Genomic DNA, 18163 nt, shown 5'->3' with positions numbered 1-18163 from the left:
ACCGCCACCTACTGTACACGAGTGTGTAGCAACTGTATTCTACATCAGTCATATTCTATTTTTTAATTTTGTGTTATGAAGAAAAATAAATAACGCTTTTCTTATCATACAAATATCCATTATATTTCCATCATTTCCCAATATTCCTTTCAAACTCCATTCTTGATCTGTCTTTCCAACTATTCTTCTCAATTTCTCCCTTTCACGTTCATATGTTTTACAGTTCAATAGTATATGTTCTACATTTTCTTTCTCTCCACATTTTTCGCATTTATCATTATTTTTCTTCCCTATTAAATATAAAGTATCATTTAAATATGTGTGCCCTACTCTCAATCTACTCATTATTATTTCTTCCCTTCTATTTCTCTCCTTAACATTTCTACTAAATATTGACTTCTGTATTTTATATAATTTCCTTCCTTTCTTATCTTCATTCCATCTTTTTTGCCATATTTCCATTTCTTTATTCTTAATAATTGATTTCCCTTCCCCTTTGCCAATAGGTATTTTAATCGTTATTGCCTGATCTAAAGCCCTTTTTGCTAATTTATCTGCCCTTTCATTGCCTTTTACACCTTGATGAGCTGGTACCCAACAGAACCAAACATCAATGCCACCTCTGTATAATCTAAATAAGCTATGTTGAATTTCTAGTACTAGATCTTTCCTATTGTTTCCTTCTCCTTGAATACTTTCTATGACTGCTCTGGAATCTGTGCAAATTACTACTCTGTCTGGTCGCACCTCCTCTACCCACTGCAAACTGATGATAACTGCCACCATTTCTGCCGTAAATACAGATAGTTGATCAGATAGTCTTTTAGATATGTCAATTTTAAACTCAGATATATAAATTCCTATTCCCACACATCCTTTTGAATTCTTAGAACCATCTGAATATCTGCTCCTTCTTCTGCTGCTAAGGGGCGGTTTGTAAAGCTGCTTTCCAGGCGCACTGGCGCCACCTACTGAGTGGCTGTATATGAATTAACTTAAAGGCTCACTAATCAGGGTACAACGTCGGATCCGTGCTCACGGATTATCAGGCCATTTAAACTCGTGGAATATTGATCTGGTCGGTTCAGACAGTAGTAGAGGGGGTTGTTGTTCAGTGTCAGCTCTTCTAGTGTTAATGACATCAACATCAACCAAAGGGGCAGCAAAAACAAGCCCAGAATCAGGAATGCTTCAGCCGCTGAGGGCAGCAGATATTTTTCACTCCATGTCTTTTTCTGACTGCTTTTGAGTAGTTTTGCGTTTGACCAGGTCAGTGTCACTACTGGTACCATGAGGCAATACCTGGACCCTACAGAGGTTGCACAGGTAGACCAATTCCTCCAGGATCATGCCTCAATACGGGCCATTGCCAGGTTAGCTGTGTCTTCCAGCACTGCCTCAAGAGCATGGAGCCAGGATCAGGAGACAGACAATTACTGGGATCTCTAGCAGGCCTTGCTTGAATGTATCTGACTAAACCATTAGGAACAGACTTCATGAGGGTAGCCAGAGGGCCCAACCTCCTGGCCCTGTGCTCACTACCTGGTACTGATGGGTCCGGCAACACCGATGCGTCGGCGCATGCGTCGAGCTCATAGAGCATATAGCTCAGTGAGCAAAACCCATAGACATCATATACGTAGACGCGTCGTTGGGCGGGTTCTGCCTATGCTGCGATGCGTCAGAGCGTCCGTCATCTTAAATGTGGCAAATCTGCAGTTACTCAGTCACTTAAACAGTATCAGAGGGACTTTAATCTCTGAATATACTTTGTATTCGGAGTATTTTTATTTTTGTATCCCTTTAGCTTCATTTTGCTGAATTTATTCTCATAAAGAATAAAAATAATTAAAATAATCTAACCTGGCCCTATTGCTCCAGGAGTGAAATAATTCTGTAAACTGTGACTATTCTGGAAATGTTCCCTCCTAATTCTCATAATGACGTTTTTCTCATAACATTACCACTTTTATGTTTGTTTGTTTTTTACTTTATTGTCCTGATCTTTTTTTCTCATATTAGTAATTTTACCTCTTTAATACTACCCCAAAAACTCTGTTCCTAAAGTTTCACATGTGACATGTTTTTTTTTTCAAATAATGAAGACCACAATGTTTAGATTTAACAAAATTATCCTTTTATTCATAACGCATACACATATACACACACACAAACACACACACACACACACACACATTATATATATATATATATATATATATATATATATATATATATATATATATATATATATATAAAAGTAGCGGAAGATCACAGAGAAAACCACCACAGCCACATCTAATCATCACAAATGCACATATTTAGCTGGTATTTATACACACAAAAAAGATGTTGCGGGGGAAGTTGAATCCAACTCTTTTGCTGCGTTAACCAGAAAAAAGGGTTTTGTTGGAAAAGGTGAAGCCCAAATAAGCAACTTCAGGTTCAGAAACAACTCCAAGAAACCGCAACTGCCGACTCACAAAAGTGACAAGTAACTTTAAAGAAAAACAAGCTTAAATTTGCTGATAATAAGCGGATTAAATGCAACACTGAAGCTCACATGAACAGCCCTCATGGATTGTATGTTTTAAAGCTGCTGAGAAAAAGCCAAATAGACATCTTACCTGGACGTTCAAGTGTAACATAGGACGGTCCTTATGACCAAGGAAATGTAGAGAGCACATTTAGGTGTCTTTAGTCAGATTCCACAGTAAAGTACTCTCGGTTACAAGTTCATATCCAACACTGACATTTCTCTGCAATCCTCTGGGTTTTGTCCACCTCCCTTCATATGATCATGATCATCATATCGCTAGTCACTCCAGCAGATACCAACACAGCAGCGGTGTTTTGTTGTTGCCATATTATTGTCTGTTGAAGCGATATTGAGGATAGATCTGTTTAATTTTTTACTCAAACAATTATACTATTCAAGCTTGTATGACATCATTTGAGAAATGTCCTAAGCTTTCTATGCTAGCACTGGTGTCACCTTCTGTTCAGCCTTGTCCCGGCTCCAGGACGGACAATTATTGCCGCCACTAAGCCTATTGCTGCTTAGCAATTGCTAGTAGCTTGGACTGGAACAATATACCCATTTATTGCTGTGATTTTAATTTGAGTCAGTTTATGTTTATATAAATTGCAAGTTTTTTTTCTCTAATTACTTTTCTAGTTGTGACAGGACAACAGCAAGTTCTTGATGTTGGTGGTGGTCCCTTCTAACCTGACTCCACCAGATAGATTTGCTCCGCATATCCATCTGGAAACCTTCCGTTGAAGTAATTTTGGGAAGGGGCGAAAATACTGGTTAGCTGATTGGCCTATGTTGGTGATAGACGGGCCAAATAAACCAATCAGATCAACGAAGCTTATGACGTACTAACAGCGACGACGAAAACACAACCACAAGCTCTTGCCGAAACCAGTCGGGAGAAGAGCAAAAACATCATTTCCTCCACGAAAAGCCTCCAGAGCAGTGTTTTGCTCTTCTTTCAGTGAAGAAATACTCTGTAATTCCGATAAAACTTGCTCGATAGCCACGCTAACGCTAGTTTCATCGGCTGAAGCCGGCATGTTCTTTAGGCTGAACTGTCGCACTTCTCGTTGCGTCACACTTTAACCCGCCTCAAAGCCAACGCTGATTGGACGTTCGTTTGGTGAACTGCTCCAAATTTTCTTTAACGGAGAGTAGCCAGACTGATCTGCGAGTGAAACCTTGAAACCTCGCGAGATCAGGATGGTCTCACGAGGCTAGGTCCCTTCTGGGTGGTGGTCATCTTTCTGGTTTGGTGCACTATTTTCTTTGTTTCTTTCTTTCTTTCTTTTTTATTGGGATTTTTCCCGGCTCTAGTGGCTTGATTTTTATGAAAGTAGGCTGACAGGAAGGGGGGGGGGGGTGGAAGAGGGGGAGAGACATGTGGCAAAGGACCGTGGGTCGGATTCGAACCCGGGTCAACCCGGTGGAGGACTAAGGCCTACATGTACGGGTCGCCCCGAACGCGCCCATTCTTTATCTTTATTATTTGCTGTGTCTTTTGTTTTTAGGTCACTACCCTGTCTGACCCTGAAAAACCAGAGCTGAGCCTTTTAAACAGTCTGTCTACTTTTAACATGTATGTGAGTGATTGTGGTTTAATATTTTCATATTGAATAAAGAATTCTGTTTTAATATAGTGAATAAAATAATTGTTATATTGGATGAAATCGTCTCTAGCCTCATCTGTAGTGGGTCTGTGTGCCTTAAAGGTAACTCTGAAGTGGGGTCATTTCAATCAATTCTACCTATATTAAAATAGTAGTTTTAACGTCAAGTTGTACCTTTTCCACCGCTCTGGTTTCGCCACACTAACGCTTATCACATTTCCTAGTTGTGTGCATGTGTATCTTATGCAATGTATAATTTTGACGTTTTTATTTTTATTTATATAGTGCCAATTCATGAAACATGTCATCTCAAGGCACTTTCCAAAATCAAATTCAATCAGACTATTCAGATTGGTCAAAAAATTTCCTATACAAGGAAACCCAGTTGATTGCATCAAAGTCTTGACAAGCAGCATTCACTCCTGGGGAAGCGTAGAGCTACAGGGAGAGTCGTCTGCATTGTACATGGCTTTGCAGCAATCCCTCATACTGAGCAAGCATGAAGCGACAGTGGGAAGAAAAACTCCCCATTAACGGGAAGGAAAAACCTCCAGCAGAACCGGGCTCAGTATGAACGGTCATCTGCCTCGACTGACTGGGGTTACAGAAGACAGAGCAGAGACACAACAAGAGAGACAAAAAAGCACAGAAGCACACATTGATCCAGTAATCTGTTCTACATTAGATGGTAATAGCGGGTGAGCCGTCTTCTCTGGATGATGTCACAGCTAACAGAACGCCAGACCAGGTGTACCTTCTATGAAGAAAAAAGAGAGAACAAAAAGTTAAAAGCTGAAATGACGACAAGCAATGCAAAACTGGAGAACAGTAGAACTCTATAGAGTGAGAAAAATAGACCCTGATGTCCTCCAGCAGCCTAAGCCTATAACAGCATAACTATAGAGGTAGCTCAGGGTAACATGAGCCACTCTGACTAGAAGCTTTGTCACAAAGGAACGTTTTAAGATTAGTCTTAAAAGTAGACGGGGTGTCTGCCTCACGGACCAAAACTGGGAGTTGGTTCCACAGGAGAGGAGCCTGATAGCTAAAGGATCTGCCTCCCATTCTACTTTTAGAGACTCTAGGAACCACCAGCAGACGTGCAGTCTGAGAGCGAAGTGCTCTGTTAGGAACATACGGGGTAATCAGAGCTCTGATATATGATGGAGCTTGATTATTAAGGGCTTTATACGTTAGAAGGAGAATTTTAAATTCTATTCTTGATTTAACAGGAAGCCAATGAAGGGAAGCTAAAATTGGAGAAATATGATCCCTCTTGTTGATTTTCATCAGAACTCTTGCTGCAGCATTTTGGATCAGCTGAAGGCTTTGAACTGCATTTTGTGGACTTCCTGATAGTAAAGAATTACAATAGTCCAGCCTTGAAGTAACAAATGCATGGACTAGTATTTCAGCATCACTCCTGGACAGACTGTTTCTAATTTTGGCGATATTCCGGAGGTGAAAAAAGGAAACTCTGGAAACCTGTTTAATATGAGATTTAAATGACATGTCTTGGTCAAAAATAACACAAACTTTATTCTAACAGCGTTAAAACAAGTATAATTTCTAGAAGGCCAATGGAAGAAACTTGTAAATGATCAGACCTGTCTTTATGTTTCACCAGGTGGATCCTAGCCTGTAGTCCCTTCATCTGGATCTCTGGAATCTTCAGTAAATATCAAGCGTGAATTGGGATAGCATTTATAAAGCTACATTGAAACAATGTGGTATAATGGTTGGTGTTCTGATGGATAATGTAAAACAAGCAGTGTTTGGCCATCTATCTTTACAGGAAGTTTTCCAAACATTCAATGTAGGAAAAATAAGCAAGATTCTTGGAATGTACCCAAAAATAGAAAGGCGTAGTCAGAATTCCTACTTAAAGGTATACTATGCAACCAGGGTTGATTTTCCAGCGAGGCTCCCCCCAGAGGCCGAAAGTAAAAGTGCACTGTCATAAAGATGCTCAGCTGTTCTGGTTTCTCCGTCAAGCCAGGCGCGGTTGTTTTGATCTTAGCAGACAGGCGAACGCAACGAAAAGTGGAAAAAACGGCAGTACAAACAATGACTAACAGTGAAAGTATGAACATCAGGGTTTCCCGCAGCGCTATCTTGGCGAGGCGGCCGCCTCGCCAAACTCACACTACCGTATAATAATAATAATAAATTAATTAATTAAAAAAAACTCGATATGTTTGCATGTTTATTTGACGTTAACACGCGGTTCTTTGTTGTTGCTTTCGCGCGTGCATATAGTGAATGGCAGGGCAAAAACACATGGAGTTCTCGCCGTAAAGCAAGGCCGACTCTCGCGGTCTTGCACGAGACTTCTGAGCCTGTGGGTGCAGGGCAAGAACGGTATTTCCCCCACAGACCACCAGGGCGGCCGAGAAAACCTTTGTTCGACCTGAAATGACTCATTTAATCATCCAAAACGGTATGGAACATATTAATTAACTGAAAAATGTTGCATAGTGTGCCTTTAAATGTAACCAATATGCTGTGAAATGAATTGCAGGCCATTCTGTCTGGAAAACCCTCTAATGTTGCCAAAATCCCTCTGCAGTTGTGTAAAAGGAAAATTCCTAGTTATCAAAAATGTTTGACAGATTATAAATTGGCAAACACTTTAAGCCATTGTGCATACAGTACATTTTAAATAATGAGATTAGGATCGCTGTGTTACAGCAAATTACTAAATATTAAAATATTTATTTAAATAGGCTTAATCAGTGTAAAACATGAAGAAAATGCTGTTTTATTTTTAGCTGAAAACTTAGTTTATTAGACTGGTGAAAGTCTGTCTGATTTACTACACTTAAATGAAAAACATCCAATCCTACTCTCTAGCCTATATTCTAAATGTAGATAAATGTTATATCAAAGTTTTAGTTCATATAAAAAGTTAGACATTAATAAACAACTTAGTTTCCAAACTTAGATCAAGTCAACTGTCAGTTCATAAATGGAATTTAGTTTCTTGAACCTTTAATCATCTTTACTTCATTTAACCTTTGGTATTCATTTTTAGACTAGAAAACATCCTAGGGATGCACAACATATCAATATTTAACAGTGTCAGTTTGAATAGTAAAACTGGTCGTTCGTCTTAACAGCAATATTAAGATCAGTCCAAAGTTTTACATGAGTGCATCATTGTGCTTTTGTCCAGTGGGTTCTGGGTTCAACTCCCACAGACTGCCACTCTGGGTCCCCAAGTAAGACCCTTAACCCGAGATTGCTTCCCGGGCATTGCACAGTGGCAGCCCTCTGCTCCCCAAGGGGATGGGCTAAATGCAGAGAACAAATTTCATCGGAATGTACATTGCAATTAAAATAAAGATAATTATATCCCTACATCTTTGCTTATATCAGTGCAACATCCAATTCAAACTAAATGTTTATACAACATATAAATCAAATATTTTTAAACTTTATTTCCAGTTGAGTTGTACTCTACAGCAGCAACCATGAACAACATTAAAAACAGTTGAGTCTTCTTTACAGCAATCCTGACAGACGTCCTCTGAAGTGAGCTTCCTGATTTAGAACAATCACTGAACAGCTCCACTGGAAATGGCAAGCTTCCACCCCATTGCCTGCTCCTAAAATCAGTGTTTGGTAGTAAACAGATACGCCTCTCAGGAGTCTTCCTTTTCTTGATACCTAAAACACAAAATATCAAACCCATAAGTCAATCACCACAAAGCCGCACTAAAATAGAAAGGCCTGGTAAAGTCACCTGCAGTGTATACAGGTGAAGAAGACAGTCTGTCCTTCATCTGCGGATCTCATCTGCCTGGTGTGGTAAATCATCCCTTCTTTATTGCAACGAGTGCAGCGTCTGTCAATCTGAAGGGAGCAAATGACCTTATTAACCATTTCCAACTGTTAACAGCATGAGTAGCTATATGAAGAGGCTGGTCTTACCACAGGTCCCTTCAGCTCTGAGCCATCCTCCTCCTCCAGAGCAGTTGACGACTGCTCCACAGGGTTAAAGACCACAGTTGAACAGACTTCCAGGCCAGAGAATTCTGGGTAATGAACATTTAGAAACAAAATCAAATCTCACCACACAGTGTAAAGCATAATGCAAAGTTGCAAAGCTTTACTTAACCTTTATTTTCAACAAAAGCCATAGTGTTACATGCAAAGAGCACACAATACCTTTTATTATACAGGTGCAACTCTATACAGTGGTGTGAAAAAGTGTTTGCCCCCTTCCTGATACTTTTTTATGTTTGTCACACTTAAGTGTTTCAGGACATCAAACAAATTTAAATATTAGTCAAAGACTATACGAGTAAACAGAATGAAGTTTTTAAATGAAGGTTTTTACCAATTAAAGGAGAAAAAAATCCAAATCTACATGGTTCTGTGTGACAGAGAGATTGCTCCCTTAACTGGTTGTGTTGCCCTTAGCAGCCAGGGCCGGATTAACACTTTCTGAGGCCCGGGGCTAATTACCTGGATGAGGCCCCTCATATCATGTTCTGACGCATGATGTCACCCTAACCCACAGACACATCAGCGTACACAGTAGGCCTACCAATCTATGACACACTACCGTTAACTGGTGATATTATTTCAATTCAATTAAATTCATTTCAATTCAATGGTAGCTTTATTATAATTGCAGTGTTGACAAAGCTGACAAAATGAGGATGGGAAAACAAAATGTATCTGAATTGACCTATTTGCAAAAATCTTGGAAAAAATAAAGTATGAAATTGGTGATTTGGTGACTTTGGCAAATCATTACAGAAAATGTAATACACTGCATTTGCTATCAAGTACAGAAAGTTAGGCCCAAACAACATTAAATGAACTGTTTTTTTGAAAGTTACTTGATTTATAGAAATGCATCCTGTTTTGTGAACTCATCAAAAACTATAAAACAAAGTAGGGCTCACTCAAAGCTTAGTGAAGGCCCCGGTTTGGGCATTGCATGGTTAATTTACTCAAGGAGTAAGGCCCTGGTACATCTCTGGTTACGCACAACAAACCCCAAGCAAGAAGACAGGCAGGAATGTAAATGCAACATATTTGGGGTGAACTGTTTAAAATGTGCACACAAACACAAACACAGCAGCGGCCTGTCAGAGAAAAAACTGAACTCACCACGTGACTTCAAAAGGCCCGTCTTCTGCTCTTCTTCCGTGCGAAATCATTAATGAGCTCCTCAAAGTCCATTTGGGCCAGCATGTCGTGCTCAATTGACATTAAAGTCAGACTGTTAAGTCTCTCCTCCAGCATTGTCGTTCTCAGCTTGTGTTTGATAATTCCAAGTTTGGAAAATGACCTCTCCCCGCTGGCATTGCTGACTGGCAATGTAAGGTAAATCCGCAGTGCTACGTCCACATTTGGAAAAACATGTTGTAGATTCCTTTCTCGAATGAATGCCAGTAAGTTAATCGGCTGCCTGTTAACAGTGGAAACTCTTGCAAAATGCACAAACTGCCCTAGTTCATCAGGGAAATCATCAGCTAGGTCTTCGTGGTACTTTGCCTGGAGGAGGATGCTTTTCTCGCGTATTTCACTGAGAGACAAATTGTCCAGTTGCGTTAGAAATCCGAAATATGTGGACGTTTCTTTGTACACTGCGTGTCTCTGCTGTAATGCACTGATCAGTTTGTCTATTATTACGAAGAAAGTCTCACGAAAGCGATCTTCTCCAGCATTGGACACAAGGGTGGGTTCGTCGGTGTCATCTGCCGGGGACGGGGTGGTGCGCTTCACCTGTCGAGTCACAGTGTACTGCTGTGTCAGTGATAGCGATTTGGCCTGAGATTCCAAATGTTTAAACTGGGAGCGTAAATGGGACACAAAGTCTATGAGGGACTGGAGCAATTCCACAGCAGAAACTAGGTCCAATTCCACCGTCTGCAGGGCCCTGCTTGTGATTTCACATCTTTGCAGCACGGTATCCCATATGATGGCGAGGAATGCTGTCTCGAATCTATTCATTTTTTTTGCCAGAGACTTCGCCTCATCTCGTGCGGCTGATTTCTGATTCTCGTCTTCTGCTATTTTATTTAAAGTGTCGTGGATATTTTTGAAATTTAAACGGAGAGCTTTTGTAGCCCGTGCGTGTGCCGCCCATCGTGTCGATGAAAGTCCCTTCACCACCTCCATGCGCTTGTTCTCGTTAGACTCCAGTCCATCCATTAATATTTTCCAGCGGCTAGGCGAAGCTGAGAAAAAAGTGAAGATGGATTGCACTAGCCTAAAAAAAGAGCTGGCGTCACGGCAGCAATCCACACTACAGACCCCAACAAGATTCAGGGAGTGGGCCGCGCATGGAATCCATTCAGCAAGGGGGTTTATTTCCTGAATTCGGGCACGCAATCCCTTGTACGAACCTGCCATGTTAGACGCATTGTCAAAGCACTGTCCCCTGCAATTTTTAATGTCTATGTGCATGTCCTGCAGCACACCGCGGACTGAGTCAAAAAGTGACTCGCCTGTGTGGCTAAAAATGGGCAGAAATTTCAAAAATCTCTCAAAGATCTTGCCCTCCTGAGACACGTAACGCACCACAAATGTAAGTTGGTCAGTGTGACTCAAATCCGGTGTAGAATCAACAATAAGTGAAAAATACTTTGCGTGTTGGAGCTGCATTATTATCTCTGATTGTACTCGCTGGCCCATGAGTGCAATAAACTCCTCGCAAATATTCGATGACAAATAGGAGGGTGTCCCCCGCCCCTTGTTTCCAAAACGTTTTAAGTGTTCGTCCAAAAAAGGGTCAAACGTGGCCAGCAACTCCAAGATGCCCAGATAATTCCCGTTGTGCACTGAGCCCAGGGTTTCATTTTCTCCCCTGAATGCGAGCCCACGCTCTGACAGAAATTTTATTACAGCCACAATTCTCCTCAATACTTCTTTCCAGTAATTCGCCTCATCTTTAAGTTGATCCTGCAGCCCTGCGTCGATCCCACGAACCTGGGTGCGTGCGAGCCAAGTAAGCACAGCCTGTCTGTGGGGCTGGCCCGCTTCGTGCATCTCCACTCGGTCAACTGAATGTTTCCAATCAGAAAATCCGTGCGTGAAAGCGGACGAATCATTACTGAATAGTTTGCAAAAAAAACAAAACACATTTCCAGTAGATGGGGAGTAAGACAGCCATTCTCTTGCCACCTTCTCTCCATTTCTGAGCGAGCGACGGAACAATGTTTTGCTCAGACATCGCTTTTGATTTTTATAGCTCCTTTCAGAAGCCGAAAAATCGGCATCTTTATGTTGACATTGTGTGGGGGCTTCAATTCCCCTTCCGACCCAATAGCTTCGCATCTCCTCATTAACTTCTCCCCAGCATGCAATATCTGTTGATATATCTATTTTCTCCACTGCCTCAGAATCAACAGGCTCATCTGCTACGTTACCCACTGGTTCTTCTCCATCCCTTGTTGTTTCCTCAGAGGTTGTAGCAGTAGCACTATTGCTAGCAGGGCTAGTTGGGCTGGTTAGTTGGCTAGAACTAGCGGTGGCTGGCTGCTGTCCATCAGTTGCATCTTGGCTGGAGGTAGCCGCTACAGCAGGCTGACTACTCCACAGGTTGGTTAATTTGGGTGTTTTCTGTAATAATTCTTTGGCTCTTTCCTTTTTTATTTCTACTAATTTTCGTTTTTTTGCTCCGCTGTCCTGTTTTCTATGGCTCGACATTTTCGCTCGTTTTCGTTTTCTTTTCTTATATTAATTTTTGTCATTTGACATTCCGCGACCGGAGGGCCCCCCCTAGCGGCGATGCCCGGGGCTGCAGCCCGTTCAGCCCATTCTGTAGAGACGGCCCAGTTAGCAGCAACTACTGCAATCAGCGTTTGGGATTGCTTGCAGGGAGTCTCTTCCAGCCCTGTGGAGGAATGTTGGTCCACTCATCTCTGCAGAATTGTTGGAATTCAGCCACATTGGAGGGTTTTCCAGCAGGAACTGCCTTTTTAAGGTCAGGACTTTGACTAGGCCACTCTACAGTCTTCACTTTGTTTTTCTTCAGCCATTCAGAAGTGGACCTACTGCTGTGTTCTGGATCGTTGTTCTGCTGCAGAACCCAAGTTGGTTTCAGCTTGAGGTCAGGAACAGATGGTCAGACCTTCTCCTTCAGGATTTTTTTGATAGACTGCAAAATTCATGGGTCCATTTATCACAGCTAGTCTTCCAAGTCCTGCATCAGCTAAACAGTCCCAGGCTTTGTTTGCACCAATTCTCGGGTCTTAACAGGTTAAAGCTGAGTGTTGCACAGGTCATCAAGTCAAGAGATACAAGGACAGTGCGTAGTTAAATTCAAGATGACAGGTGGAGACTATTCAGCCAAACTCTGTTATTGTTGAATAAACTGCTTGCCCACAGAGAGGCGGAGATCCAACAGCCTATGCTGTTTCCTCAATGGTCCTTCGCTACTGTGAAACTCCCCAGAATCTTTACTTCCACAGGATAGGTATACAATGTTGTATCCTGTTCTATTTCTGGTCCGCTTCTCTTACTGGCTTCCATGTTTGCTGGCTGCTGCTATTTTGCCAAAATAAAATTCCAAATGCTGTTTTGGAAACCTTGGGAACTCTCATATGATTGGCTCAGGAACCAGGAAGTAAACACGGGCTAAACTCTAAATTTAAGTAGTTCCGGACCGTCCATCTTGTTTTGACAGGACAAAAACTTGACTAAGACATTGCTGATAGAGAGGACTGACTGTTTATAGGGAATGTTTCTTCCATCCCAGATGACAATGATTTTGTTTGATTTTATAGTAAATGTCTAACTTATTGCTCCTTTAAGTGTGACAAACGGGAAAATAAGAAAGGAAGTGGACAAACAATTTTTTTACACGACTGCATGTGTTTATGGTATTTATTTGGAGTAACAGTAAAACAAGTGAAGGTAGGCTGGTGATGTTACTTGTGGTCATTGGATGTTTTCCATCATACACCATATGTACACAGTCTCTCTCCCTGACCTCAAAATAAGTTGCTCCTTACCAGCAAACCACAGATTCTTCCTCTTCAGCCAGAGCCATTAGTCTGTGGCCTTAGTAATGACAACAATGACGCTTCTTTTCCTCTCTCGTCTGTTTCCAGCGGCCATGCAAATTTCTAACACCCAACCTCCATGGGGCAACTGTTGTCGTTCTATCCTCAGCTAATACATTTGTTTCTCAACACATAATACTGTATTTTGCTCTAGCAGGCAATCTCCATCATCACTTTTTACTGTACAGTGAGCTCATGCAGAGTAACTTGGTGTAATGAGTTAAGATTACTTGTTAGCCTACTTGCTTCTGACAGAAGGAGGAAACCTGGCTTTGGGGACGATGGTGGCTCAGGAGTTGTCTCTGGAGAGCATTTTCAACTAATATAATGATAATGGCATAATAAGGTTGTCTTTTGAGCTATTTTACAGCTGTGGAATTGCCATTTGTGACACATTTGTTTTCTCAGGCTAGGGCTGTACGATCTTAGCCTCGTGAGACCATTCTGATCTCGCGAGCTTTCAAGGTTTCACTCGCAGATCAGTCTGGCTACTCTCCGTTAAAGAAAATTTGGAGCCGTTCACCAAACGAACGTCCAATCAGCGTTGGCTTTGAGGCGGGTTGAGGTGTGACGCAACGAGAAGCATGACAGTTCAGTCTAAAGAACATGGCGGCTTCAGCCGATGAAACTAGCGTTAGCGTGGCTATCAAGCAAGTTTTATCGGAATTACAGAGTATTTCTTTGCTGAGCTAACGAGCCTTTACCTGCAGCAGCAAGAGTAGCTTGGCTTGTGGTTTCGTCGCTCTGTTACGAGCGACGACGAAGCATGTTGACGAGTACATCATATGCTTCGTTGATCTGATTGGTTTATTTGGCCCGTCTATCACCAACATAGGCCAATCAGCTAACCAGTATTTTCGCCCCTTCCCAAAATTACTTCAACGGAAGGTTTCCAGATGGATATGCGGAGCAAATCCATCTGACGGAGTCAGGTAAGTACGATCTTGCCAAACATCAAAATTGCAACCTTAATTGTGATTGCAATTTAATTTGGACTTTTCTCTGCATTAACCGCAAGCAATAAAAAAATGCCCTGTGGATAAAGATGTTTGTAAACAAGGACTATTTAAAACAAGAAATGTAATGTTTTTATTAATCAGAATATTATTGTTCAAGACAACAACTTGTTGAGTTGGACATCAATCCTTGTTGAACATAGAGTGCCCAGTGCAACCAACAAACAAGTCTATGGATTAAACAGTTTGACCAGTACTTAATCCTATGGTGAGATTCCTGAAAGTTCCTGGTAAAAAAAGTATGATTATATAAACTAAAACAAGTAATAAAATTACAATATCTCACTGATCCAACTCTATTCCCTTCCATGTGGAGGCAAACCCCTTTAAACACATTAACAACACCTAAAGGATGTGTCTTATCCATTAATTGTTATGTAGCCAAACATTGCAGACCTCTGCAATTTGGAAAAAAACATTTTTGTGATTTTTCGCTCTAGTAGCTTGCTTTTTATGACAGTAGGCTCACAGGAAGGGGGTGGAAGAGGGGGAGAGACATGCGGAAAATGACCGCGGATTGAATTCGAACCCGGGCCAACCATGCGAGGACTAAAGGCCTCCGTATTTGGGTTGCGCTACCCGCTGTGCCAGGAGCGCGCCCCGAAATTGTGTTTTTTAAAATTGCGATTATATTGCAAATGTGATTAATTGTTCAGCCCTATCCCAGGCAATTCATATTGGGTGTCAAATATTTGCAACATTTTCCCAAATGCAAGCTTTTCAACCAAATTAAATTTAAACGGCAATATTGTTGTTTATCGCAATCATTTCTGGAACAATTTATCGTCCAGCAAAGTGTGTCATTGTGACAGGCCTAGTAGTGCAAGTGTGGCCACCACCACAAGATGTTTCAGTTTACACCCGCTGCACCTCAGGCTGGTCCATGCAGTGATGTCATTTAACCCTAATGGAAAGCTGGCTGTCAAAAACATATACAAAAAGAAGTGACTGGGCTTGCTGTTTTCTCCACAGATGCCTTAAAATGATCATTATGGGATAGAAGGATAACCACGGGGCCTAATGCCTTAAGTCCTACATGCTGTCCAGTGATCAGCCAGCACCAAATGCCTGGCCTGCCTGATGCAGGAGCTGGGGTAGGATGTTCCATGTTCTCCAGCCAGCTCCAGGAACAAAGGCTCTGTTCTATGTTGGTTCCTAAGCTGATTCACACAGCATGTCAGAATGGGTCAGAATAGAGAAACAGTACCTGTTACAGGAATGCAGAAGGAGCAGCGAGCGCAGCGGACTGTGTCGGATATTCCAGGGAGTGGAAGAACATTCCCACATTCAGGACAGAAGTTCGGGTCACCAGCAGAATTGGACATGTCTTGTGGAGGTTAAAGTGACGCTGATGGTTCCAGAAGTCTAGCGAACGGAAACAGCATGAGTTCTACAGGACAGGTGCACGCACGGTAACTAACATAACAGAACCTCTTTAGATGTAGGCCGTGGGCCAGAATCTGTACGGTGACTTTTCGTATGAACTGTCAGGGGGCAACTTTCTTCCACCGGGAAAAGTTGCTACACATAGCAGTGATCTCAAAACACCAATGTTCACACGTTTTCACTCGCACATTAATAAGTTATAGCCGATAAAAAATCTAAACTGTGGCGCTCCGGTCCAAGAGGTCACGTGATTCGATTTTTGCAGCTCAGCCAATCAGATCGCTGTATTGTCAGCTGAGCGAGTTTACCACGTCATCATGGCTGCGCCCGTAAGATGTTTGTATGCATCTGTTTCCAGACGAAGAAAGCCCAATAATAGCATTTTCTGGTGCCAGCTGGCAGAGATCTTGATGGCAAGAAAAAAGAAAAAGCCCAGACCATCCGTCCATCCATCCATCCATCCATCCATCCATTTTCTAACACGCTTATCCCCGCTGGGTTTGCGAGGTGCCGGTGTCTATCTCCAGCTGTCAATGGGCCCCTTCGGAATTTGTAGAATTTTGTATTGTATTTTTGAAATCAATAAAAGTTTTAACCTCCAGCTTTGTGAAGTCTAAATATTTTAAACATCACATTCTAATAAAATGAAATAGATTTTTTTAAAACTCCTAATACATTGTTCTATTTTTAAAAGCGACATATCTCGTTTTCTTAATATAGTTAATATCTCTATATGTTCTTGGTTGAATTAAAATCTTATTAAATCTGATCATTTTGGCTGTACCTTTATTCAGTGTTCATTTGATCACACGTGAAATCCGCTCTACATGATCTATTCATGCGGGTCAAAAAGAAAAGAAAAAGAAAAAAGACGAACAAGCAGACAGCTGTGATGGACTCAGGAAGGTGGATTTATGGTTTAAGCAGACAGACATGCGACAATCTAATAACATAAAGCTAATATTTTCGTGACACATGTGGAAATGACCACAGAGCCGTTTACTTTCTCATAACGTGTTATATTGAGTGATAAATCGAGTTTTATCCGACATAGCAATCCTTTATGATCGCACTAACAAGTGTTACATTTTCAGTTTTTTTTTCACACTAACTGAATGATAATGTAACGACACCATTGCTATATTTCGTTAAGAAAAGTAAAACATCTTCATTTCCACGCCTAATAGGTTGGAAATTAGGCGGGGTTGAGATTCATTCTTCCAGTTGAATGCGCTACCGATGCAGGGGATACAAATTCTGGTGGGGATAAATCGTTTGGCACGACAACACCTGTGCTATTCTAGCACAGCAGGTCTTGGTGATATCACAGTAAACTGGGCAAAAGTCTGGACTATTTCTGCCCTGTGATGGACTGCCGACCTGTCCAGGTTGTACCCCGCCTCTCGCCCATTGACAGCTGGAGATAGACACCGGCACCCCTCACGAACCCAGCAGGGATAAAGCATGTTAGAAAATGAAGGATGGATGGTCTGGGCTATTTCTTTCTACTTGCCATAAAGATCTTTGCAACTGGCGCCACAAAATGCTATTATTTGACTTTTTTCGTCTGGAAACAAATGTTTACAACCCTTTACGGGCGCAGCCATGATGAACTCATTCAACTGGCTCAGCTGACAATACAGCGATCTGATTGGCTGAGTAGCAAAAATCGAATCACGTGACCTCTTAGACCGGAGCGCCACAGTTTAGATTTTTTATCGGCTATAACTTATTAATGTGCGAGTGAAAACGTGGGAACATTGGTGTTTTGAGATCACTGCTATGTGTAGCAACTTTTCCCGGTGGAAGAAAGTTGCCCCCTGACAGTTCATAGGAAACTTCTTATGGAGACGTCCTACAGATTCTGGCCCACGGACTAATGCGTTTGGTTCCAGCAGTGGAACAGTGAGCTGCTTTGATAGATGAGCGTTCACACTGAGCCTGGTTCTGGTTCTGCTGGAGGTTCTCCTCCCTGTTAAAGAGGAGTTTTCCTCTCCACTGTCGCTTCATGCATGCTCAGTATGAGGGATTGCTGCAAAGCCATCAACAATGCAGACGACTGTCCACTGTGGCTCTACGCTCTTTCAGGAGGAGTGAATGCTGCTTGGAGAGACTTGATGCAACCTGTGGGTTTCCTTAGAGAGGAAACTTTCTCACCAACCTGCCTGGATGATTTGATTGAATTTGATTTTATAAAGTGCCATGAGATGACATGTGCTGTGAATTGGCGCTATATAAATAAAACTGAATTGAAAAATGCAATCTTCAACCCGCAGCTGCTGCTGGACCAGCGCATCACGGAACTACCGGAAGTTGTGCGTTAATGTTACAGTAACCTTCCATTTCCTTTCAGAATGAACTTCGCTTCATTATCTCTTATAAAACCTATAACTGAGAGGCTGACAGATGTTCTGTCTGTGACTTTACAGCAGAATTTCAGCCTTACCTTTACACTCAGTGGTTATGGACGGTGAGCCAAGACTCTCACACAACACACGCCGCCTTCTTCTTCTTCTTCTTCTTCTTCTTCTTCTTCTGCTGCTGTTTAATAGCGGTTGGAAACAAACTTTTAGCAGCATTACCGCC

At 41.8% G+C, this 18163-nt stretch overlaps 2 protein-coding genes across 2 annotated transcripts; both read right to left on the bottom strand.

Annotated features, from left to right (window-relative positions):
• Window positions 1–7563: 7563 nt before the first annotated feature.
• polr1h (RNA polymerase I subunit H) lies at window positions 7564–18144 on the bottom strand. The gene is made up of 5 exons (XM_036145636.1): window positions 18024–18144; window positions 15399–15556; window positions 8083–8186; window positions 7895–8004; window positions 7564–7818 (listed from the first exon to the last, which is right to left on the bottom strand). Exons 2-5 carry the CDS (start codon window positions 15514–15516, stop codon window positions 7794–7796), a joined length of 357 nt encoding a protein of 118 aa, XP_036001529.1. The 5' UTR covers window positions 15517–15556; window positions 18024–18144; the 3' UTR covers window positions 7564–7793.
• On the bottom strand, window positions 9305–11909 carry LOC118565356 (zinc finger MYM-type protein 5-like). Its single transcript, XM_036145635.1, has 2 exons — window positions 10825–11909; window positions 9305–9383 (listed from the first exon to the last, which is right to left on the bottom strand). Exons 1-2 carry the CDS (start codon window positions 11815–11817, stop codon window positions 9381–9383), a joined length of 996 nt encoding a protein of 331 aa, XP_036001528.1. The 5' UTR covers window positions 11818–11909; the 3' UTR covers window positions 9305–9380.
• Window positions 18145–18163: the final 19 nt, after the last annotated feature.

Source organism: Fundulus heteroclitus, chromosome 13, assembly GCF_011125445.2.
Source record: "Fundulus heteroclitus isolate FHET01 chromosome 13, MU-UCD_Fhet_4.1, whole genome shotgun sequence".
Taxonomy (NCBI): domain Eukaryota; kingdom Metazoa; phylum Chordata; class Actinopteri; order Cyprinodontiformes; family Fundulidae; genus Fundulus; species Fundulus heteroclitus.
This window is presented reverse-complemented; position numbering and strand designations above follow the sequence as displayed.